This window comes from Myxocyprinus asiaticus, chromosome 14 (genome assembly GCF_019703515.2).
Source record: "Myxocyprinus asiaticus isolate MX2 ecotype Aquarium Trade chromosome 14, UBuf_Myxa_2, whole genome shotgun sequence".
In the NCBI taxonomy this organism is placed as follows: Eukaryota; Metazoa; Chordata; class Actinopteri; order Cypriniformes; family Catostomidae; genus Myxocyprinus; species Myxocyprinus asiaticus.
Window position 1 is genome coordinate 42,067,887 of NC_059357.1, and position 26,149 is coordinate 42,094,035.

Consider the following 26,149-nt stretch of genomic DNA (forward strand, 5'->3'; position numbering starts at 1 on the left):
ATGAAGGCTCCGGCTCTGTACTGGCTTATGTAATTGTTAAAATGGTCTGAAACCATGCAACGTGCAAAAAACTTGAACTGTGTAGAGTTGCTATTGTGCTCGCAAATAGAGCACATACTGTACAGAGCGCATGTAGACAGACTCTCTCGAATGCACTTTCCTCTCCACTTTTCCTCTCTTTTGACTCCAGCCAGGTCTCTTAAGCAACCAAATTGGCGTGGTTGCTAGGGAGGGTAGAGTCACATGGGGTAACCTCCTCGTGGTCACTATCAGTGATTCTTGCTCTCAGTGGGGCGCGTGGCAAGTTGTGCGTGGATCGCAGAGAGTAGCATGAGCCTCCACATGCTGTGCGTCTCCGCGGTGTCATGCACAGCGAGTCACGTGATAAGATGAGCAGATTGACGGTCTCAGAAGTGGAGGCAACTGAGACTTGTCCTCCGCCAACCGGATTCAGGTGAGTAACTGCGCCACCACGAGGACCTAATAAGTAGTGGGAATTGGGCATTACAAATTGGGAGAAAGGGGGATAAAAAAATAAATTAAAAAAACAACAACACTGCTCTGCACCAAATGTGTGTGTGTGTGTGTGTGTGTGTGTGTGTGCATTGGCACTGAATGGACAAGATAAAGAGAAAATGGGAATTACCCAAGGGCAGTGAATTTAACAAAAGCTCTTAGTTTTACATAAAAATGACTATTATAGTTATCTGACTGTGTTTAATAAACTAAGTATGTATAAAGTTTCATTATCGCTTAATGTTGTTTTATTATTACTTACCCAATAAAATTACACTTAATACATAAAAAACAGCTGTTTTGATGTTATGATAACTTGGTGATCAAGTGTCCTGTATTTAATAGTGAAGTTATTGGAAATATTAAATATGCTCCATGTGAGTATCAAAAAGAAAGTATCAGTATTCATACTCATTCTCTTAAAATGCTGTCTGTGCATCTCTAGTATGAATTATATTTGAATGAAATTTTGAATGAAATTTACATATGAAATGCAGTATATCCAGTTGAAATCACATGACACCTACAGAAGCATTTCCCAGTGATGATCAGCCTCAGGTTCATTGTTTAGAAATATATATTTGAATTACATTGGCCAATTTATGACACAAAAAATGTCTCAAATTGGTGTATTCTGGCATTCTTATTTTGCGCTGCATTTACAGTCTCAACTGGGCCTACAAATGCGCAGAACTTCGACAAAGGGGAAACCTAGGGGAAACTGACATTCTGGGCCCAGAAAGTGGACTATAGGGACTTTAAAAATGTTTATTAGGTTTGGGAGTGGCATATTTTGATATTGGGCTAGTTTTGAAACAGAGACCTGGCAACCCTGTACAGCGCCACTGCTCAGGGCCAAACGTACATACCATATTATGGATCAAGAACCTGAAATAAATTCAAGTGTTTATATGACTTAATACAATAGCTGAATATCAAATTATATGTATGTACATAAACCTTTGTTGTACCTCATGAACAGACACAGTTAATGACTAAGTATCTCCACAGCCCTCATATGTAACGGTTTTCTCTATTAGTGTTTGAGGAGTAGGTTCGTTCATCGTTTGCAAAGTAATGTACTACTTTCCAGTGCTGAATCGAATGGATTTAGTCACGCAAATTACTACATTTTTCACGTTTCCAAAACACTTCCGTGTATTCAGTCCATTCATCCAATCATAACTGGACGTTTAGGTGGTCTCTTTCTCTGGTGACGTTCTATTGGTTCTGTTTTTACAGGGGCTCAAGTACACTCAACAGCCAATCAGCTTTCACGTTGACGGTACATGTTCGAAAAGACAGCCAATCAGATTTTAGAATGCCCTTATGGGTGGGATCATAAAATATGTTTAGAGTGCGCCATAAGGCGTGAAGCAAGCTTGCTGCCGCCAGGTTATTTAACTTTAGTTTATTACCAAACTGTTCACTTTATCCACCGCCTGCCTCTCTGAAATAAATATATTTTAATCTCTGCCTTTCCTAAGGTGCTGTTGGCAACAAAAACAGCCGCACACACATCTATAACGCCTCTAGTGAGCCGACTAGCCATTTCAGTTTCCATAGACTTTCATAAGATTAGACATTAGATTAAACGCTCTTGGCAGCGACGCGACGTGTTAAACGCTGAAGACATGAGCCATAAAAGTAAGAAGCGGATCAAAGAAGCGAAACGGAGCGCCAGACCCGAGCTGAAGGACTCGAGCGACTGGATCAAACACGATTACTGCGAGAGTTTCGATTTGTCACACCGGACAGTGAAGGTAACGCTAGCTTCATCACGTGTACTTTTAGCCCACGCGTTACACGTTACTAGCACCAATAGAACTGCTCATACTGATTAGTTTCTAGCTGATTTTAAAAGAGCATGTGGTGGTAGAGCGCGTTCATGTCGGCAGCCAGTGTCTACGCTCATCACTGCACGTACACAGTCTCATCAGTTCAGCCTACCTGTAACTCTCAAGAGTTTATGACCTCACTTGATCAGCGTAATAGAAATTAACACATTTTTAGTATTTAATTAAAAAATATTTCGTGGATTATATTGATTTTAAAAGTAAACGAGAATATTTAGCTATTTTAGTGATAAGGCTAAAGGTGTTTGTACACTACCACTGCTTGCCAGTGCAATACTTGCTGCCACTATGCTAGGTTGTTGCGGGTGGTTGCTAGGGTGTTACTAAGTGGTTACTAGGGTGTTCTGGGTGGTTGCTTACTGGCCCAAGACACAATTTTGTGTCTGTAACAATGCATACGGCCCTTGGTCCATAGATATGGCTTGGGTCCCTCCTTCAATGTTTCATTATTAAAGGAATATTCCGGTGTTGTGTCGAAGTCTGTTTCCCTGGTTAGTGTTCCCCTAGTGCCATTAAACATAGGGGAAACAGACTTTGACAAAGGGAAAACATAGGGGAAACAGACTTTGACAAAGGGAAAACATAGGGGAAACAGACTTCGACAAAGGGGAAACCTAGGGGAAACGGACTTCGACAAAGGGGAATCAGACTTCGACAAAGGGGAAACATAGGGGAAACAGACTTCGACAGAGGGGAAACACGGGGGAAACATACTTTGACAAAGGGGAAGCATAAGGGAAACAGACTTCGACATAGGGGAAAGAGACTTCGACAAAGGGGAAACATAGGGGAAACAGACTTCGACACAGGGGAAACAGGGAAAACAGACTTCGACAAAGAGGAAACATAAGGGAAACAGACTTCGACAAAGAGGAAACCTAGGGGAAACAGACTTCGACAAAGGGGAAACATGGAGGAAACAGACTTCAACAAAGGGGAAACAGATTTCAACAAAGGGAAAACATAAGGGAAACAGACTTCGACAAAGGGGAAACATAAGGGAAACAGACTTTGACAAAGGGGAAACCTAGGGGAAACAGACTTCGACAAAGGGGAAACATAAACAGACTTCAACAAAGGGGAAACAGACTTCGACAAATGGGAAACAGACTACAGCAAAGGGGAAACAGACTTCGACAAAGGGGAAACACGGGAAACAGACTTCAACAAATGGGAAATAGACTACAGCAAAGGGGAAACAGACTTCGACAAAGGGGAAACAAGGGAAACAGACTTCGACAAAGGAGAAACCTTGGGGAAACAGACTTCGACAAAGGGCAAACCTTGGGGAAACAGACTTCAACAAAGGGGAATCAGACTTTGACAAAGGGGAAACATAGGGGAAACAGACTTCGACAAAGGGGAAACACAGGGATAACAGACTTTGACAAAGGGGAAACATGGGGGAAACAAACTTCGACAAAGGGGAAACATAGGGATAACAGACTTTGACAAAGGGGAAACAGACTTTGACAAAGGGGAAACATGGGGGGAAACAGACTTCGACTAGGGGAAACAGACTTTGACAAAGGGGAAACAGGGGGAACAGACTTCGACAAAGGGGAAACCTAGGGGAAACAGACTTCAACAAAGGGAAAACATAGGGGAAACAGACTTCGACATAGGGGAAACAGACTTCAACGAAGCGGAAACATAGGGGAAAGAGACTTCGACAGGGGAAACGTAGGGGAAACAGACTTCGACAAAGGGGAAACATAAGGGAAACAGACTTCGACAAAGGGGAAACATAAGGGAAACAGACTTCGACAAAGAGGAAACATAAGGGAAACAGACTTCGACAAAGGGGAAACGGGAAACAGACTTCGACAAAGAGGAAACCTAGGGGAAACAGACTTCGACAAAGAGGAAACATGGAGGAAACAGACTTCAACAAAGGGGAAACCTAGGGGAAACAGACTTCGACAAAGGGGAAACATGGAGGAAACAGACTTCAACAAAGGGGAAACATAAGGGAAACAGACTTCGACAAAGGGGAAACATAAGGGAAACAGACTTTGACAAAGGGGAAACCTAGGGGAAACAGACTTCGACAAAGGGGAAACATAAACAGACTTCGACAAAGGGGAAACAGACTTCGACAAATGGGAAACAGACTACAGCAAAGGGGAAACACGGGAAACAGACTTCAACAAATGGGAAATAGACTACAGCAAAGGGGAAACAGACTTCGACAAAGGGGAAACAGGGGAAACAGACTTCGACAAAGGAGAAACCTTGGGGAAACAGACTTCGACAAAGGGGAAACCTTGGGGAAACAGACTTAAACAAAGGGGAATCAGACTTTGACAAAGGGGAAACATAGGGAAAACAGACTTCGACAAAGGGGAAACACAGGGATAACAGACTTTGACAAAGGGGAAACATGGGGGGAAACAAACTTCGACAAAGGGGAAACATAGGGATAACAGACTTTGACAAAGGGGAAACAGACTTTGACAAAGGGGAAACATGGGGGGAAACAGACTTCGACTAGGGGAAACAGACTTTGACAAAGGGGAAACAGGGGGAACAGACTTCGACAAAGGGGAAACATAGGGGAAACAGACTTAGACAAAGGGGAAACCTAGGGGAAACAGACTTCAACAAAGGGAAAACATAGGGGAAACAGACTTCGACATAGGGGAAACAGACTTCAACGAAGCGGAAACATAGGGGAAAGAGACTTCGACAGGGGAAACGTAGGGGAAACAGACTTCGACAAAGGGGAAACATAAGGGAAACAGACTTCGACAAAGAGGAAACATAAGGGAAACAGACTTCGACAAAGGGGAAACGGGAAACAGACTTCGACAAAGAGGAAATGGGAAACAGACTTCGACAAAGAGGAAACATGGAGGAAACAGACTTCAACAAAGGGGACAAAGGGGAAACAGACTTCGACAAAGGGAAAACATAAGGGAAACAGACTTTGACAAAGGGGAAACCTAGGGGAAACAGACTTCGACAAAGGGGAAACATAAACAGACTTCAACAAAGGGGAAACAGACTTCGACAAATGGGAAACAGACTTCGACAAAGGGGAAACACGGGAAACAGACTTCAACAAATGGGAAACAGACTACAGCAAAGGGGAAACAGACTTCGACAAAGGAGAAACCTTGGGGAAACAGACTTCGACAAAGGGGAAACCTTGGGGAAACAGACTTCAACAAAGGGGAATCAGACTTTGACAAAGGGGAAACAGACTTCGACAAAGGAGAAACCTTGGGGAAACAGACTTCGACAAAGGGGAAACCTTGGGGAAACAGACTTCAACAAACTGGAATCAGACTTTGACAAAGGGGAAACACAGGGATAACAGACTTTGACAAAGGGGAAACATGGGGGAAACAAACTTCGACAAAGGGGAAACATAGGGATAACAGACTTTGACAAAGGGGAAACAGACTTCGACAAAGGGGAAACAAGGGGGGAAACAGACTTCGACATAGGGGAAACAGACTTTGACAAAGGGGAAACAGGGGGAACAGACTTCGACAAAGGGGAAACAGACTTAGACAAAGGGGAAACCTAGGGGAGACAGACTTCAACAAAGGGAAAACATAGGGGAAACAGACTTCGACATAGGGGAAACAGACTTCAACGAAGGGGAAACATAGGGGAAACAGACTTTGACAAAGGGGAAACAGACTTTGACAAAGAGGAAACATAAGGGAAACAAACTTCGACAAAGGGGAAACAAACTTCGACAAAGGGGAAACAAACTTAGACACAGGGGAAACATAGGGGGAACAGACACAACACCGGGTTCAATACAAGTGAAGCTCAATTGACAGCATTTTAGGCATAATGTTGATTACCACAAAAATATTTTCAATTAGTTTCATTTATGTAAAAAAAAAAAAAAAAAAAACTTCCATTGCAGTAAGGCACTTACAATGGAAGTTAATGGGGGCCAATCCATAAACATTAAAATACACACCATTTTAAAGTATAGCCACAAGACGTAAACATTGTACATGTTAGCATGATTTTAGTGTGATAAAATCGCTTACTAACCTTATCAGTTAAAATTATACAGGGCTCCTACAGATCCTTAAGAAGTCTTAAAATGTCTTAAATTCAGTTTTCCAAAATTTAAGGTAATAAAACGTCTTAAATATTTTAAATGATACAACAAAACCCTAACCCCATAAAGTGCATCTGGAATTTAATAAAATTTGGACTCTTGTAGCCTCTGTCTGGCCCTCCTCATCACAGGAAGAAAAGACTAAGAACATTTAAAAAAGGATATCAATAAAAAAAAAAAATTAAAAAAAAATATTGGCAGATTAACTGGCTTTCTTTCAACACATTATTGGATCAGCACAATCCAATATCGGTCGACCACTAATTTGTATTTATTTATATAATGGTACATAAACCAATTTAAATGTGATATATATGTGGAAAACATGTCTTACTATTTTACTGATAAACAATGTTAAGGCCATGTTGAATGTGTGCCTCTGCCTGTTTAAGTAAGAGTCTGTGATGCATGATTTATTTTGAGATTGTGTGGGTTTGTTTTGGTATGGGGATACGGTATTCATTTTATTTGAAATCAGGTCTTGAAAAAGGTCTTAAAAATCTTAAATTTGAAATTGAAAATTAAAAATTCTGCAGCAACCCTGTTATATTAAAATTACAACTTTGCTGCCATGACGACACAACACCGTAAACCCTGTAAACCCATTTACTTCCATTGTAAGTGCCTTAGGCCGGGCGTAAACAGTGCTAGTTCTGACACTTGGGAGGTCTTGAGCCCCTGCACACATTACGAGACAGTTTATCTGCTAACTGTACAGAATTAGAGGTGCACAACTTGGTGACCTGCCGAATTCTCGCGCTATTCTAGTTATGACATTTTTAACAGCAACATTAAATTCTGCCTGAGTACCAAAAATCAACCTGATCTACCTAGTTAGGCTTTGTCTGAACTAATGAAAAACCCTGTAGAAATTGTAAACAGCATAGCTAGCTAAAACGCACAACAGCTCCCCTGACAGCTGTAGCTTGAGTGATTTTCAGTAAAATATAATCTCGGACGAACCTTTCATGGTAGACATTGCATGAGACATCGTACAGGGCTCACTGCTTCTGTCAAAGTTCGTTCTTCTGTGGTTTTTGTTGCCTCCTGATTGGTCAACTTAAACCTTATGAATTCAAGCCAACGGTGCCTGTATTTTTTCAACATGTTTAAAAATGATCAGGAAGTCGTAAGCCACTCAAAATACTGCTCACATGATGCGAGCCGCAACCACCTGAGCACCAACTATTTCCATACAATTTCTCCTGACAGGAAATGATAGATTGGGAGCTCGCACAAAAGGCAAAAATCGCACCGTGTATGCCCGGCCTTACTCTTAAAGCCATATTTGCTTTTATTGTTTTTTTAAATAAACGAGGGACAAGAAGAAAAAAATTTTTCTGTGGTAATCGACATTATGCTACAAATTGATGTCGATTGAGCTGAACTCGAATTGAACTCATAACATTAATTTAATTTCGGTAAGTATTTGTTTCCATAGAGTTTTACTGCTGGACTGTTATAGGAAGGAGTAGCCATGAGTGGCTAAAAATAATGTGACCAACGAGAGCCATGCCATCTTGGGGACCCTGACTAAGATGAGCAATTCTGTGTTGCTGCCTTTTCTCCAGCTCTTGTAGTTCATTTAACTTAAGGAAAAATATCCATAATTTCTATATCATAAGCTCAAGTGATCTAGATCTGGGGCCTATACCATGAAGGTTGCTGAACGAACTCAGGGTTGACAAAATTTCAAACCAGTCCAATCAGGCTTAATTGGTGTCATGATGCAGCTCATCAACTTTCTCTGTCAACTCAGACTTCGATCCTGACTTAAAGATTAGATTACGCGCTCGTGCACATGAATGAGTGACATTTGCAGCACACAACCTATCGTGTGAGAGAACGTGATTCATTTGAGAGACTCAGCGGGATTTACCTCTCTGCTGAAAGCTGATGATTATGAACATAAGAATTTAAATTCATTTAAACTGTGCAAAAGACATTGTTTTAAAAAATATATAAAATAAATAAAATGCATTTACGCTGCTCAAGAGTTCAGCATGAAATCATGAAGACTTAAAACACATGATTTATACAGTACAAGGGATAACTGTAAAATTATTAAGTAATTAAAGACATTTACACAAGAAGAGAAACAGCGGCTGCTACGAGAGCTCAAGAGGACTGCTGCAAACAAATTCTTAATGTGATAAAAAATATATAAATTTATCAATGCGTAAGTGAATTCATATAGGCCCACAACAAGAACACAGGCTTATTCATTTTAAAAGCTTACATTTATTTAAAATATAAAAGCTTTTATATTTCTTTGAATTGAAAACTTTATATATCATTCAAAACTATTACAAATAATTACAGGCTACTATTGATTTCAAAACGAATAGAGACTATAAAGATGAAACTTCTCCCTAAGATTATTTTCCTTTTTCAAAATCTAGCAGTATATCAAAAAGTGTTTATAGACAATGGAATAAACTACTTATATATATATATATACATGGGATAATAGGAAACCTTAAAATTCTTAAGTTGTCAAAAAGGCTTGGAGGATTCCCAATTGTAACTAGAATTCCCAGATGTAAGAAATTATTATAAAGCTGCCCAAATTCAACCTATATTGATTTGGATGAACGAAGAATCTAAAGTGAAATGGTGGAAGATGGAAATGTATCAAATGGGGGAACCTATTAGTATATCCCTGTTCCTACCCAAACAAAGCAACAAATTTTAATAAATAGATAATATTTGTATTAACAGTACTTTTTAGAATTTGATTAGAAAAAAAGAAAAATAGTAAAATTAAGAAAGATATAGTTAATTTACAAGTAATTGATAAATATCCTGATTTCATGCCAAACAGATTAGTTAATATATTGAAGTTTTGGGCAGATAGAGGTCTGAAAAGATATCACCAACTGTTCACTGATAAAGGAATGGATACCTTTTCAAACCTTGCAGAAAAGTATGAGCTTCCAAATTCACAATTTTTAAATTATTTACTGGTAAAAAGATATTTATTAACAGAAGTTAAAGAAATAAAAAAGAAAATGCATCCATTAATAAATTATATAATTGATACATATAATACAACTAACCCAATAAAAATGTTAATAAAGACACTCTGAATAAAATTATATGTAGGTTGGAGGATGAATTAAAAATGAAAATAAAAATACATTCCATGCTAAATCCAGTGTTTGGATGGAATATGCTTGAAAGATAAAAATGAGATTTTTTATAACACCTGTTATTTAAAGTAAATACAATAGCTGGTAAAAGGGGATTGTTGGAGAAATTGTGGAGAAAAAAGGACTAAATTGACAACTTATTGGAATAAAGCGATTTGACAGATTACTTTAATATTTAACTGCACAATAGAAATACATCCAGAAAACCTTATTTTGGGTAAAGATGCCATTGTCTTTAAGAAATAAAACTGAACAAAACATATTTAGGGTAATCAGAATAGCAGCTTTGAAACAGATTACAAAAAATTGGCTTAAACCAGAACCCCCACAATTTCAAAGATGGAGAGAAACAATTTTGGAAATATACCAAATAACATTTATAATTAATAATAAAAGTCTGGAATGTGAACATAAATGGGATTTGCTTAAAAATATTATAAATTCATTTAGATAGATTGTTTCCTTCAGATTCTTGATTTTTAAATATACGAGGCATGATGTCCTATCTCATTTAATATAAAAAAAAAAAAAAAGGTGATGCCTTAACTTTCCACTTTATTTGAAATATAATATGACATGTAAATGAATGAATTACACATTATTTATAGAATATGCTGTGAATGGTTATTTGATATGGTTATTCAAAATAACATTGTGGGGTTTTATATTTTTTATTTCTCTTTCTTGATGTACAATTTGTACATTGTCTTTAGTAAAAAAAAAAACATGCATAAAAAAGGCTACTGTTGATTAATTAAAAAGTTAGCACTTGGAATACTGTATGCAAAAAATTGGTATGCAATAATATGTATTTGTTCTTTTTATAAAAGACGTATTTTGTGTACTGCTTATATTGCTTATTGCTTATATTATTATAACTTCAATTAAAATACTTTGTTCATCTCCATGAAAGAAAGAAGGGGTTTGGGTGGCATTCACCCCTTTCCATAGCAATCTTAACTTTTTAATATTTTAAAAATGATTATTTTTTGCAGGTATCATATTAATCAATTTTACTGGCTGTTTTATAGATAGCCATAGAAAATATTATGTTTATATTTTCAAATATAATTTTTTGCTATGGCTAAAGAGGGTAAATGAAAAGTAATTAAATTTGAAATAAAAATACAACACTCTATCTGCTGAAAATCTAAACCTGGGGTTGAGGCAAAGTAAACTAAAAATTACCTGGCTATCCACTGGAACTGACTTCATGGTACAGGCCTCTGGCATAAGCAGAAAGCTCAGCAGATTTCAGAAGAATTAGGGCGTTGGTCATTAACATGGTTTATGCATCTTACACCCATTCTGTATTTTATTTATGAAATATTTTGGATAATTTGATTTTACTTGCAGCTACTAACCTAATAACAGTGTATGACTTTCATTTCTATTTAACTCTTTAAGCTCTGAAGGTGTTTTTAAAGATTTTCTTTCTTTTAAGTTGCATACCCAAAACTATTAACTCAACATAAAAACAAAACAAAAACAAGGAGGGTCAGATGTTTTGCTGATTTATATTATGATAAATTCTGAGACTCTCAGCCCAAGAAACTGCTAAAAAAAAAAAAAAAAACGTGAGCCAAAAAATTTACTTTTTTTCTTATTTTTCTTATTTGACATTTTATATCTCAGGGTGTAAATAAGGTAGCGCCGAAAAACTTTTGTTTTGTTCCCAATCATGCCACCTGTACATGAGTAAAATGTTGTGTTGATACATCAAAGAAATAAAAAGTTATAGCATTACAAAAATAATTAATCCTAGTGTCCAAAAGCCTCTCCAAACAAACAAAACATAATAATTGTACATAAGAACCAATTACACATGCAAATACAACAATGACTAAAGGTATGCTCTCTTCTCAAAGCATGCAGTTCCATTCTGTGTCATTTGAGCCATCATTGAGTCTGTGTTATATACTTGGTGCCATCTCCTGGTGGCCATATGTAATTAGTGAACAATCCTCTCTGCCCATATTTGGATGACTTCCATCTCTGGTTGCAGCGATCTGAATCCTAATATGATTGGTTTAGCAATTTATGATGCTGAACAATGTACTGCATCATTTCTGATATAGTCATCTGATCCAGGAAAGCTGATGTGTTTACAGCCAGATAGCACATTATGTGCTGTGTGCTCATTGTGCTTCGTGTGGATTATCTAAAGATCTGTGCATCTGATTATGTTGTGTGTTGGCTCGTTTTAGAGATAATCGCCTCCTCTAAGTAATGGTATTTGATATTTTATGTTCTGTTTATTTTTCTTGAAGTTATAAACAAAAACGCAGCAAATAAGCAACACCTGTTTACACGTAACATAAGACATATACTTGATATTACTCGCTATATTTTTATCTGTGAGTAAAACAAATAGACTGGTGGTATTCTACTCTATTTGATGAGTTTGATGTTTATACCGATTACAATAGAATGTGCAGTGCAAAGTTATTAATAAATTATCAAAACGAAACACTTCTGATTTGTCTGCAAATTTCAAAGCACTTATTGAGTTTAGGTCATAATGTCTACATGCATTATAAAGTACAGCTTTAAAATGACACCTAATTTATATTGGTCAAGACTGTAGTTATTAATATTTTGATCACTCTTTTTTTTTTTCTCATGGGCCCCCAGCGGGGGCCCATCTGAGCTTCAAGGGTTAACTTAACATCTTCTACCGTGTTGAAATCTGTTTTGCTTAATTCCATAGATTTCCCCACAAAATGGATGCAGGAAATGCAAATAAAGTCTGCAGAATGTATTTGCACATGAGCATAAGTAGACATTTTACTGTCAGAAGAGACAAGGTTAAATTTTTTAGTCAGAAATCCAGCCTCAGTTGCACACTTGGACTTGACATGTTGCTTTTATGGGTTATCTCACTGTACTTTGTAGAGACTTTGGCTTGATCTCCAGCAAAAGAAAGATAAATGTTTATTTGTGATAAATAAACGTGATATTTTACATCAGCTTTTAAATGTAAACATATTCAGGAACCTAGCGGTTCTTGAAACAGCACTCCATCATAGTCCACAGACCTTAAGCATTAAGTGTTGAATTCTGTGTTTGTCCAGGACAACGTTGAGCGAGTGGACGCCCAGCGTCTCAGTCCGGAAGAGTTCATTCAACGCTTTGAGAAACCGTATAAGCCCGTGGTTCTACTCAACTGCCAGGAGGCATGGCCTGCGCGGGAAAAATGGACCTTAGAGCGACTTAAACGCAAATACCGCAACCAGAAGTTCAAATGTGGCGAGGATAACGATGGCTACTCTGTCAAAATGAAGATGAAATATTACATGGAGTATTTGGAGACCACGCGGGACGACAGCCCCCTCTACATCTTTGATAGCAGTTTTGGCGAACATGCCAAACGGCTTAAGCTTCTGGAAGACTACCAGGTGCCTGTTTTCTTTAGGGACGACCTCTTTCAGTTTGCGGGGGAGAAACGCCGGCCTCCCTACAGGTAACGCCTTTCAATTTCCTTAATTTTTGTAACATTTCAGTTTCAGCCCTGTTGATACTTTGAACTCGATACAAAAGGAAGCCTAAATAATTGCCATTGGCACTTTACAAAAATAGAGTACATTTTGGTTTCCCTTTACTTTTTTTAAGCAGTAGAGGCACAAATGCCATTTTTTTGTTGTTGTTGTTAAGAGAATTATTAGATATGTTAGATAAACTGTTAGCCTATCTAATAGAATATAGTATGACACTGTATGTCTTTTCTCCATGCTGTTTTTCAGGTGGTTTGTGATGGGTCCTGCCCGCTCTGGAACAGGCATCCACATCGACCCGCTCGGCACGAGTGCGTGGAACGCCCTGGTCCAGGGCCACAAATGCTGGTGCCTGTTCCCCACCCACACGCCCCGCGAGCTAATCAAGGTGACGCGAGAGGATGGGGGAAACCAGCAGGACGAGGCCATCACCTGGTTTAATGTGATCTACCCACGCACAAAGCAGTCCACCTGGCCAGCCGAGTTCAGACCGCTGGAGATTCTGCAGCACCCTGGAGAGACTGTGTTTGTGCCAGGTTAGTTACTGGACAGAAGTTTGGAAAAGGATTGTACTCTGGGTATATTCTAAAAATGATATACTAGGAATGCTGTATGTATACTTTGCACCATAGGGATGTGCAAAACCACATATTTTCTAAATCAACCAGTCAGTGGGCTGCCTGAATGACAAGGCAGCTTCCTTAGCTTTCAGATGCAGCCAGTATATTAAATGAAGCCAAACTAAAGCAGCATTGCTGGAGTAGAAAGGCAAATTTCCTACACCATGCCTCTTATTTATTTACCAAACCTCAAACCACATGGTATTAATGAGACTGCAAAGATATCCATGGCTGCTGTTCAGGCTTTGCTAGTCTTGTTTATTCACTTTAAGTAGAAGTTGGCATTACACAGATGCCATCTGAGTACAATTAAAGGAATATTCTGGCTTCAATACAAGTTAAGCTCAATTGATAGCATTAGTGGAATAATGTTTATTACAACAAAAAAAAGACTGAAAAAAAAGACTTCAGCATTTGACTGAAACTTTCAACGGTGGAAAACAAGCCTTTTAAATATTACATTTTATAAATGCAATGACTAGAATTGTTCAGTTGAAGGGGGTACCAAACTGTGAATCCTGAATAAACAGTTTGGTGAATACATGTTTACACATTAGCTTCCCCTCAGCTGACAATGTATGAAAGAAGCTATGTGGTTAGCTAGTTAGCTATAAGCTCGTTGTCACGGAGAGTAAAAGATGGACGTTGTTTATTTACTTTCCAGCATTGCATCTCACCAACTAGCTAACAACGTAGCGTGAAATCAACACTCAACAGACACAATTCACCACCGCGCCGTTGTCTGCTGAGCTGCTAAAAGACGCTCTGATGCTTACCTTTCTGTCTGCTACATTACTTACTGCACTGACAAACTAAAGCTGGCTAACAGCAAACAGATGTGATAAACATGAGTGACATGGTAGTCAGGGACAGACAGGGTGAACGTTATATTAGTTATATTGAAAAGGGAAAAAGATGGGGTCATTGTTTATTAACTTTCCAGTATGTATTTCACAAACTAGTTAGCAACTTACCGTGAAGACAACGCTTAACTCCGCACTGTCTGCAGAACCACCGTCAGCTCAGAGTCAGCTCTGTAAACAATGGAGTCGGAGCACGCTCTGCTGGACAAACTACGTTATGACACCAATTCTAAATCACCCCAAGCATTGTTTTCTGCATTATATATTCTGAAAAAAAAAGTTTTCATATCTGCGCATATCGGAAAACATATATGCCGATGCCGATATATCTGTGAAAGGCTAATATCGGCTGACCGATAAATCGGTCGGGCACTATTATTAACCTATTAACTTGTAACAGGCTAAACCAATGTAAAATATGGACTGTCCCTCACGTTCACGTATATGCGTTCGTACGTTGGGGGAATCCCAAAGATTTGCGTAAGAGGGAAACCCCCACTGTTGCAGAGCAATCCCGCTGCAGGACACGATAGAAAGATAAGGAAACAAACACAGAAACATTTATAGAATATCTGGAAATAAAGCGAAGCAACGGAGAATTAAATAGCGAAGTCTTCCTCGGATGCCATGTTTGTTTTTTACTCAAGTGTCACAGGGAAATTACTTTGCTTACTGACTGAGCTGCATATATATGGGACAAGTCTAAATAATTTTTTGTGGTAATAGACATTATGCCACAAATGCTGTCAATTGAGCTTAATTTGTACTGAACCCAGAATATTCCTTTTAATCTGCTCCGAAAGCTGGTGGAAGTTTAGAAAGGACAGGCTTGTGCATATAAGGCTTATTCATACCAAATAGGCCTAGGCGGAACAAAAAAGCAAAACAAATCGTTTACAGAAATCTATGCAAACCAAGGGCAAAACAAAAAAGTAGTCCAGTCATTGAGATTTAATTAGAGGTCTGCAACCCGACCCAGGCCCAACAGGACCAGAGAAACCGCCGAGTTAGGAGCCGTTCACACCGAACATATTTTTCTGCACATCTGCTCTGTTATTCCATTGTTTTTCTAAGTAAAGACGTCTTTGACGGTTGCTTCTCATCTCATTTCTTCTGCGTTTAGCGCAGGACCGGCACATTTTCGGGTCGTGTTGGGTCAGGTCACACGGTTTCGAATAGGGGTCGGGTGTCATTTTAAGGCCCATGTGGACCTCTAGATTTAATGCAAGACAGATGAAACATCACTTGCCTTAAATAGCATATGGCAGTTTTGTTTCCTTTAGTCTATTAGCTTTGAGGCCATCTGAATGCATTCTCCTAAAAGTAAAAAAAAAACTATTTTTGAGCTGATATACACATTTACAGCTTTTCTCATTCGGGAAAATGGAAGAGCAATGCATGCTCTTTAAAGCAAAATAGCTAACTAGAGATGGGTAAATTTTGTGTCTTCCATAGGTGGATGGTGGCATGTCGTGCTCAACCTGGACACGACCATTGCTGTGACCCAGAATTTCGCAAGCACCACAAACTTCCCAATCGTATGGCACAAGACTGTGCGGGGACGCCCCAAACTCTCCAGGAAGTGGTACAGGTAAGACTCTGCTCTGAAATAACTGCACTGATTACTTACAACCATGTAGGGCTAGGTGGTATATGCAATATATATCACAGTACCAGTAATTTTATATCATGGTAACAATATGTAGATCACAGTACATTTTTGCTATTTCATTTAACTTAATTTTCATGACCTGAGGTTGCTTTAATGGTTCCTGAAAGTGCAATTTTCCACAGATGCAGATAGAACAGTGGACTAAAATACTGTGACAGTGACAGCTCTGCCTTTCTACCGAATCAACAGTGTGAAACACACAGCGCGCCAGAATTCCAGAATGAATTACTTTAATGAGCCAGTTCTTTTAGGTGACTCAATAACATACAGCGAGACCAGAATAATGTGGTTTCCAAACAAAAGACTCTTATGAGCTGCCTCAAAAACAAGTATGAATCAGTCGGATCAGTTACAGAATTAATCTTACCAACAGGCAATTTATTTACTGTTTAAATGTATTAATTGATTTGAATTAATAAAATAAATTTTTGTTTATATTTTTAAATATTTCTATGTTTGTTTTAGAATTTGTATTTAATAATATAGTTAGGATCAGTTAAAAAGTATAAAAATAAGTTTCGTGAATTTCGTGAATTAAATCTGTTTAAATGACGTATCCGCATAACGAAAATAACCAAAGTTCTTCCTTGTCTAGACTTGTTAAGGACACGTCCCATTTATTGTCACATAACTCCATCTTTCTTCATCGCTCCTATGTGTAAATAATGTGAAGCATTCTGGCTAATGATGTTGTTTGGCTCTTTTGTGTTTGTCAGGATTCTGAAGCAGGAGAGGCCGGATATTGCTGCTCTGGCAGATAAAGTCGATTTGCAGGAGTCCACAGGCATCGCCTCCGACAGCTCCAGTGACTCCTCCTCCTCTTCCTCCTCCAGCTTCTCTGACTCGGATTCAGAGGTACATCTTGTTCCTCCAGAACCAAACACACACACATAAACTAGAGTCCAGACTTAGTTTATGTGGATTTGGAGAGTGGCTGTGAAAACAAAGCCAAAACTGTGAAATAAAACAAGTTTTCGATTGAACGGCCCACCTCGCGAGCGCCTGCAGCGCTAATGCAAGGAGCTCTAAAGCTCACTTGCAGTCTATCTCATGAATGAGCACAGAAGACCAACCGTCAGTCGAGAGTTTCACTTAATAATACATTAGATTTTGGTTTGTTTCTCACCAAACCTTATCATATTCCTTCAGAACAAGACATGAGTCTCATGGACTTCGGAATTATACTATTGTGTCCTTTTAAAGCTTGAAGAGGTGGTCACCATAAACTGCCATTGTATGACATCATTGCACACAACATTTTTTCACAATTTCTCCCTTTGTGTTAAGAAAAAGAAAGAAAGTCATATAGGGTTATAACAACATGGGTGTGTAAACAATGACTGAATTTTCATTTTTGGGTAAACTAATCCTTTAAGTCTAAAAAAGTGTAACTTTATTTTAAGTCAACACAAGTAAAGATGGCATTTGCAAGAATCTGTTCACATATAAAATGATCTTATCGGTGGTGATAATCTGCTAGCAGTAAATCCAATATACTTCTTATTTCCAAATATTTCTACTAAAAGAATAGTTAATCATTCCGCTTCCATTAAAAGGAATCGGAACCGGAATCATTCAATTCCTCACAATTCCCATCCCTAGTTAGACTGAGACTCACCTGTTCACAGACAGACCCATGTGACCAAGCTTTACATGTAACTAGGGATAGCCTAAATAGTTAACATAATTATCTTGATATTTTTCAGCCTGTTGGCAATATTCAATATACACTCACTGAGCACTTTATTAGGAACACCTGTACACCTAATTATTCATGCTATTATTTAATCAGCCAATCGTGTGGCAGAAGTGCAATGCATAAAATCATGCAGATATGGGTCAGGAACTTCAGTTAATGTTCACATCAACCATCAGAATGGAGAAAAAATGTGATCTCAGTGATTTGGAGCGTGGAATGTTTGTTGGTGCCAGACGGGCTGGTTTGAGTATTTCTGTAACTGCTGAGCTCCTGGGATTTTCACACACAACAGTTTCTAAAATGTACTCAGAAAGGTGCCAAAAACAAAAAACATCCAGTGAGCAGCAGTTTTGCAGACATAAACACTTTGTTGATGAGAGAGATCAACAGAGAATGGCCAGACTGGTTTGAGCTGATAGAAAGGCTATGGTAACTCAGATAACCGTTCTGTACAATTGTAGTGAGAAGAATAGCATTTCAGAATGCACAACATGTCGAACCTTGAAGCGAACTTATAGAGTGGTTATCTGAGTTACCGTAGCCTTTCTGTCAGTTCGAACCAGTCTGGCCATTCTCCGTTGGCCTCTCTCATCAACAAGGCATTTCCGTCCACAGAACTGCCGCTCACTGGATGATTTTTGTTTTTGGTACTATTTTAGTAAAATAGTGCTATTTTTGTGCATTTCTATCTTAATACTGTGGAAGGCTTTGTTTGATAAAAAATTAATAAAACATTATTGTTACATATTGTTTTGTTTTCTTTCCTAAGCAGGAAATAAGTGCATTTTGACAGGAAAAGAAGTACATTTAGAGTCAAATTTTAGCACTATCAAAATCCGCGATTAATCGCGATTAACTACGAAATATTATGCCATAAAAAAAATTTATCAACTGACAGCACTAGTAAGAACGTAAATATAGTAAAATTTTACTCAATGAACAGAATATTTAAGAACATTTAATAATTTTCATTTATATTCACCAATATACAATAAATAGTAATGAACAGCTAAATATTTGCCTATATATTTTTTAAGTACAAATTTTAATACATGAAAAATGCCAGGTGGAGACTTCTGTGAACATATTTGGATGACAAATGAATAGTTGAATCAGAATTTGATTCATAGAAACGGATAGTTTGAACTAATTCATGGAAATTAATCAAACTTACCAACTATAATGCCAATTTTGCAACCGAAATTAAAATCAGAGACTAATAATACATCTTAATGCTCTCATGCTTGCAAGTCTTGACAAGGAAGAATTGCAAAAATTATTCAAAGTTTTGCAAAAAGTACTTTAACGATGGTCTTAAGTCATCATATTGGCCAAATAAAAATCACTGTACAATCATCGCAATATTTTGTATGATATATTACACCATGTTTCTGATAGCAGCACAAATATAGGCCTTTCTACTAGGAGTGTAATGGTTCAAATTTCTCAGGGTTCGGTTTGTATCGTGTCTTTTTTATTTTTTTATTTGGAATGCCCAGTTCCCACTACTAAGTAGGTCCTCGTGGTGGCGCGGTTACTCACCTCAATCCAGGTGGCGGAGGACAAGTCTCAGTTGCCTCCGCTTCTGAAACCGTCAATCCGTGCATCTTATCACGTGGCTCGCTGTGCATGACACCGCGGAGACTCACAGCATGTGGAGTCTCATGCTACACTCCGCGATCCACGCACAACTTACCACGCCCAACGAGAGCGAGGACCACTAATCGCGACCACGAGGAGGTTACCCCATGTGATTCTACCCTCCTTAGCAACCGGGCCAATTTGGTTGCTTAGGAGACCTGGCTGGAGTCACTCAGCACACCCTGGATTTGAACTTGCGACTTCAGGGGTGGTAGTCAACGTCAATACTCGCTGAGCTACCCAGGCCTCCTGTATCATGGTTTTTATATTTCTATGCCACATGCAACAACATAGTGCATTTCAAACTCAACTCAACCTATTTAACATTCGGAAACTGTTCATCTTTATCCACCTTCTTCCTGAACGCAGAAGTGTTCCATGACGCCTGTTTTCAGTTTCCGGTCTCCAGTGTTTTCACTCGCACTGCAGTATATTCTTAGAGGATTTTGTGATGTTTAGTGTAGTAACTATGTAAAAATTGTGAAAAAGCATGTGGCTCCTCCATCATTAATCATACAATGAAATGCCAGATCTCCATCAATGGAGTTGGGCAACATATATTTGACAATGTACACTCCAAGTGCTTTAGTTATTGTTTCATGTCTGTCAGAATTAACACTACTGAGTGCCTGCTTAAAAACAGAATGTGTGTGCAGTTTCGGGCTCACCTGCGCTTCTCGGCGCGCCACGTGCTATTTATACCAGAGTGATGTCGTCATATTTGATGTATTACCATGAGGTTACTGCTCTTGCTTTGAGTTTTTTGACCATCGCTGTTGTAAATGACTGCAGATCAAAAATGTTTCCACACAGGAGACTTGAACGACGCAGAGGGCTTCTCTCAGCGGCTTATCTTCTCCGCTTGCTTTTCAACTATACACTAGCACGTCCAGAACTCTGATGTCATTAACTGATTAACATACAAACAGTTAATTAGGCAGCTACTCTCTGTAGAAAGTTGACTCATGTGAGGTACAGGTGGAGTGTATCCATCTACAGAGCCATACAGGTACATTAGCGGAGGTTGTAACAGTGCTTTTCTATTTGACGCTTTGTTTTATTCACCAAACCGTATGATCCAGGTGTGTCATTAGACTCTAGATCAGGAGTGTCCAAACTCTCGGTGGGGCACGTGGCGAGTTGTGTGTGGATGTCGCGGAGAATAGCATGAAGCCTCCACACGCGCTAGGTGTCCGTGGTAACATGCTCAACAAGCCATGTGATAAGATGTGCGGATTGCCGGTCTCAGACGTGGAGGCAACTGAGATTTGTCCTCCACCACCCGGATTGAGGCGAGTCACTATGCCACCACGAGGACTTTGAGTGCATTCGGAATTGGGCATTCCAAATTGGGGAGAAAAGGGGTGAAAAAAAAATTAAAATAAATAAAGGATATTTCTCTCACCAATAATGCTGTAATAGAACAGTGATGCAGGGTCAGAAATTAAGGGGGGTTCGGGGCAAAAATGCCACCAAAAGAGACAAAAAATGCCCTAAAGTTCAGAATGTGGGGGCAAAACAACGCTCTCTCTTATGTCTTTACTCTTAAATAGCGCTGAGAAGTGTGTGAATAATTTTTCTTGTTTCAATGAAACATCAAAACAAACAAATTCACAACAATGAATAAACTTCCCAGCGCTACAGAAGACATTTTAGGAGAGTGTTCTCTGCTTGCATGTCTCTGTGCGCGCTTAATAAACTCCATGCGGCCGGTTACAATGCACAACGGCAGCTGTGCTCAGTTGTACGATGCGTGGTCTCTTTATTGAGAACGAGTACATGAGCAAAGTATCTAACCCGATACCAGTCCTATAACAAACAAATCATTCTTTTTGCGTGGTGCTTCAGCCGTGGAAATCTGGAGGGATCCAAACTCTTGAACTCTTCCAGTGGATGAAGCTGGTGACAACTAAAGAGTAGGCACTAGTGGAGACAAATGCGCTGTGAAATGTGGCTGTACGTGACAGCGACACCCAGTGTTCAGAATACAAATTTCATATAATTTCTCAATAGCGGGCCAAATTATGTTCTATTTCCAAAATCTCTCACGGGCCGCATCAGAGCAGTCGGTGGGCTGCAGTTTGGACACCCCTGCTCTAGATGAACCACGGTGCAAATGCTTACCGAACCGTATGGTTCCGTTTTTTACCTAAAACCATTACACCCCTACTATCTACTACAGTATGAACGATATAGAGATATATTTACCAGTTTACATATTTCTACCGTCGCACATCCAGCCCTAATTCCTCACAATAATTTCACAAAACATGGACTACAACTGTCAACTCTGTTTTATGAATTGAAGTTTATGCCTTCTGTGACTCTATTTGTCTCTTTCCTAAAGGCCGAATCTGAGGGTGACGTCATGACCCACCGCAGAAAGAAGAGGAAAACGTGCGGCATGATGGTAAACGGGGACATCACAAGCCAGGATGACTGCGTGAGCAAAGAGCGCAGTTCGTCCCGGTGACATCCCACCCCCTTTCACAACAGCAGAGGGGCTGCAGCCATAATCGTCTCTTAGACTGAAAAACATCGCAATCTCTCTGTCTGTCAGCCTCAGGAGACCCCTGTCCATTAGATAAGAGGTTGTCGCTGAAGTCTGGGCACATGATAACATACTCAGCCCCTGACTTATATGCCCTAGTGCGCTTTTAGAGATAAACATGAACAAAATATCCAAACGATTTGCTTGTTGGAGGGGTTTCGCATGGATGAGTGAACAGCTGTGTGGGAAAACATGGAAAACCCTTCTTCTGTTGCCTTTGCTGTTGTCAAGCTCTGGACAGAAAGCTTGACGTCCCCTCCTGTCCCAGTGCCACGGTCATCATGAATCTGAACAGATGCCGTTTTTTTATATTTTCCTAGGGGTTATGCTATGATTCTTTGCTTTCTGTTGTGATGTATCACCACCTATGTGTAATGCTGCCTTTAGCTATTTAAACTAAAAACAGATTACTTTATTACTGATTCTAAACATACAATGGAAGTGAATGGGGCTAGTCCGTAAACATTAAAAAACACACAGTTTCAAAAGTATAGCCACAAGACATAAACACTGTACATGTTAACATGATTTTAGTGTGATAAGATCGCTTCTCAGTATTACAGGGTTTACCGGCGTTGTCGTCATGACGACATAGTTGTAAATTTGGCTATAACTTCACACAGAAAATGTTAGTAAGTGATTTTATCACACTAAAATCATGTTAACACGCATATTGTTTACGTCTTGTGGCTAAAATGTTTACGGATTGGCCCCATTCACTTCCATTGTAAATGACTATTTTTTTTATTAAAAAAGTCAAAATAATGTTGATAACCACAAATTGCGCTACAAATGGTGTTGATTGTGCTTAACCCGAAATATTCCTTTAAAGGGAAAGTTCACCCAAAAATAAAAGATCTGTCATTATTTACTCATCCGCATGATGTTCCAGACTTGTACGACTTTCTTTCTTCTGTGGAACACTAAAAGTGCACTCTTTTCCATATAATTAAGGTGAATTGGTACTGGGACTATCAAGCTTCAAAAGAAAAACAAAATTAAAAAAGAAAAACAAAAGCACCATTAAAGTACTTCAGAAGAAATATGAAATACTTTGTATGCTATATTTCAAGTCTTCCAAAGCCATACGATAACTTTGTGTGAGGAACAGACTGAAATTTAAGTCCTTATTCACTGTAAATCTTGCCTTCTCAAATCAAATATGGTGCCATATTTTGACAACAACGTTTAGTCGCAAGACGCGAGAGAAACAATGGCGCCAAATGGCAAGTAGTCCATACAACTTTTGTATTGTTTCTCAGTCGGTTCCTCACACAAAGCCATCAAATGGCTTCATAGGATTTGGAATATAGCGTACAAATCATATGGGCCACTTTTATGATACTTAAATGGTTCCAGTTGTACGCTTAACAGCCCCAGTCCCCATTCATTTATGGAAAAGAGCTGCCAAGATACTCTTCAAAAATTAAAACATGAGGGTGAGTAAATTATAATGGGATTTTCAATTTTGGTTGAACCATTCATTTTATTGGTACCATTCAAAATGATTGCGCGAGTCCATTTTAGAATTGAATTTTGAGTTCATAATGCACTTCAGAACAATCTAAAAGACTAACTTTTGATTAGAATGTCCCCTCTTCCTAAATAACATTGTAGTTCACCGATAGCTTTGACGCATCTTTTTTTTAATGTTAAAACTGTTATGAATGCTCAATTGCAACACTTTGTAGATTTCAACAAACAAGTAAGGTGTTGTTGGATGGTCTTTTCAGACCTGTGGACTCGTCCACCCCTCCAAAAAGTCCCTGAGCAGTGAATTCAGTGTTTAAATTGGCACATGCTTTTCAAACACCTAAATAAATGCTGGTAAAGCACCTTTGTGCGCTTCCATTAGTGTCTGTTCAGTGCAAGTTAAACACTAGAGTACAGTAATGCTTATTTATTCAACCGTTAAGATACAGTGCAAATCTGATTCGTGAAAATCTGCAAATAATTTTTCTTTTCAAAATAAAAAATAAAAATAATAAACCGTCTTTGTGCACTAATATCTTAACTTTTTGACTGAAGGTAAAAACCTCCAAAAATGGTAACCTGTTATGACCTAAATATGTTTCAGGGCTACAATAACTAACTGTAATTTGTGATGTGTGTGAGTGTAATGATCAATGAGCAAAGGGTTTCTTTTTTTTTTTTTTTTTTCAAGGTAACAGTATGTCTGAGTGTGTAAATTACTGTTGAAATGTTTGTGACAGTGCTTTGTGTGTGTGTAGGCCGGTCTCCTGTATAAAACACATCAAGAAGAAAGACGTCTTTAAAAAAAAGTGCCTATTTTTTTACCTGTTGGTTATTCAAGCTATATTGAGCTCTTATATTTCAGTTTCTCATTTCTCGTCGTTTTTTAGAGCTGTTTGTGATTACGGTTTTGAAGTATAAACATTAAAGAGGTAGTTCACTGAAATATTCCATTATTTACTCAACTTTTTGTTGTTCCAAACTCATATGACGTTCTTTCATCCATGGAACACAAAAGGAGGTGTGAGGCCTCAGTCGCCGTTCACTTTCATTTAATGCAAAAAGATGCAATGAAAGTGAACACTGTTAAGGCCTAACACCTCCTTTTGTGCTGCACAGACAAACGACATAAATGATAACAATTCTCATTTTGGGGTGAACTATCCCTTTAAGGTTTAATGGACTGTACCCTTTCCTTGTAGCTCATAAAATAAGCAGATTTGAGTGTTCTTATTTTATTTGAGTTCTTCATCACTGGCTCTTTCATATGACTCCTTTTATCTTCTGGGATTCATGTGTGGGGGGAGAAAATGTGACATCTTGATGTTGATATCAAAACAACCTAATTAATATTGTTAATTAATAAAACTTTTTATGTATTTATGTTGGTGCATAGTTTTCTCTTTTCTGTTTAACGTTTGAATTTGTTTTTGTTTTTTGGTTTTTCTTCGAGATACTTGATCGTGTTTGAGATAGTGATGCCATAATGCACTTAAAATTACAACAATTTTAATATTTACTGGTTTGTTCAAACCTTAAACTGACAATACACAAACAACAGGGCAGTTAGTAGTGTGAGCAGCAGGGTGAATTACACAAAAACATATTTCATATTTCATCATTGAAGTAATATTTTTCATAATGAAAATTAGGCCTATTTTTAAGACTGCTGAGATTTTATACATTGTGACATTGAGTGATTCTCAGTGATTTTAAGAAAATGTCCTGGTCCTAATTCTAAAATAAAAAGAAACAAATAAGAAATAATATTTTGTATATACTGGAGGAAATGAAGCCTATTTTTAGGGTCATTTAGATTTGTTATATTGAGCCTTTTTACATGCACACCAATAAGCAGATAACTACCAAAAATAAGATTATTAGCAAGAAAACCGTGTTTTCATGATTTGAAATAATCAAGTTATTCTCTGCTTTTGACGTCAAACCGTGCGGAGACATGCAACTGTATAAGTCGGTAAGAACGTTGGTAAAGGTGTTTAAATGAAACGCGAAATCAGGATAATGAGCAACACTCATACTCGTGTCAATTGGTTTATTCTTATGTGGTTTATGACCATACACCAATAAAGGAAATCAGTTTAATACGTTTACATGACAACGCAAGCTGCTGGCTTATTAAGCATAATTACTGCTGTGCGAAAAATTAAAGGTATGAAAGCACATTTCCGCCACATAGAATTGTTTTTTGCTTTGGTAAATCAAAATTATGAGATAAAAAGTCATAATTTTGAGATACAAAGTCATAGTTTTGAAATAAAAAGTCATAATTATCAGATAAAAAAGTCATAATTTTTAGATAAAAAGTCATTGTTGAAATAAAGTCATAATTTGAGATACAAAAGTAAAAATTATGAGATAAGTCATTGTTGAAATAAAAAGTCATAATTATGAAATAAAAAGTCATAATTTTGAGATGCTAAATCATAATTATGAGATAAAAAGTCATACTGAAATAAAAGGTCAAAATGATGAGATACAAAGTCATAGTTTTGAAATAAAAA

At 38.2% G+C, this 26,149-nt stretch overlaps 1 protein-coding gene across 1 annotated transcript; it reads left to right on the forward strand.

Moving 5' to 3' along the window:
- Positions 1–1,896: 1,896 nt before the first annotated feature.
- LOC127451169 (bifunctional arginine demethylase and lysyl-hydroxylase JMJD6-like) lies at positions 1,897–24,988 on the forward strand. The gene is made up of 6 exons (XM_051715652.1): positions 1,897–2,279; positions 12,689–13,077; positions 13,358–13,644; positions 16,047–16,182; positions 16,980–17,118; positions 21,951–24,988. Exons 1-6 carry the CDS (start codon positions 2,151–2,153, stop codon positions 22,074–22,076), a joined length of 1,206 nt encoding a protein of 401 aa, XP_051571612.1. The 5' UTR covers positions 1,897–2,150; the 3' UTR covers positions 22,077–24,988.
- The last annotated feature ends 1,161 nt before the right edge of the window (positions 24,989–26,149 follow it).

What these genes read in the sequence shown, in the direction of transcription:
- LOC127451169 (XM_051715652.1), top strand. Translation starts at nt 2,151, where the DNA reads ATGAGCCATAAAAGTAAGAAGCGGATCAAAGAAGCGAAACGGAGCGCC. An exon ending in AAACGCCGGCCTCCCTACAG is followed by an intron (nt 13,078 to 13,357) that starts GTAACGCCTTTC and finishes GCTGTTTTTCAG; the next exon opens with GTGGTTTGTGATGGGTCCTG. An exon ending in CTCTCCAGGAAGTGGTACAG is followed by an intron (nt 16,183 to 16,979) that starts GTAAGACTCTGC and finishes TGTGTTTGTCAG; the next exon opens with GATTCTGAAGCAGGAGAGGC.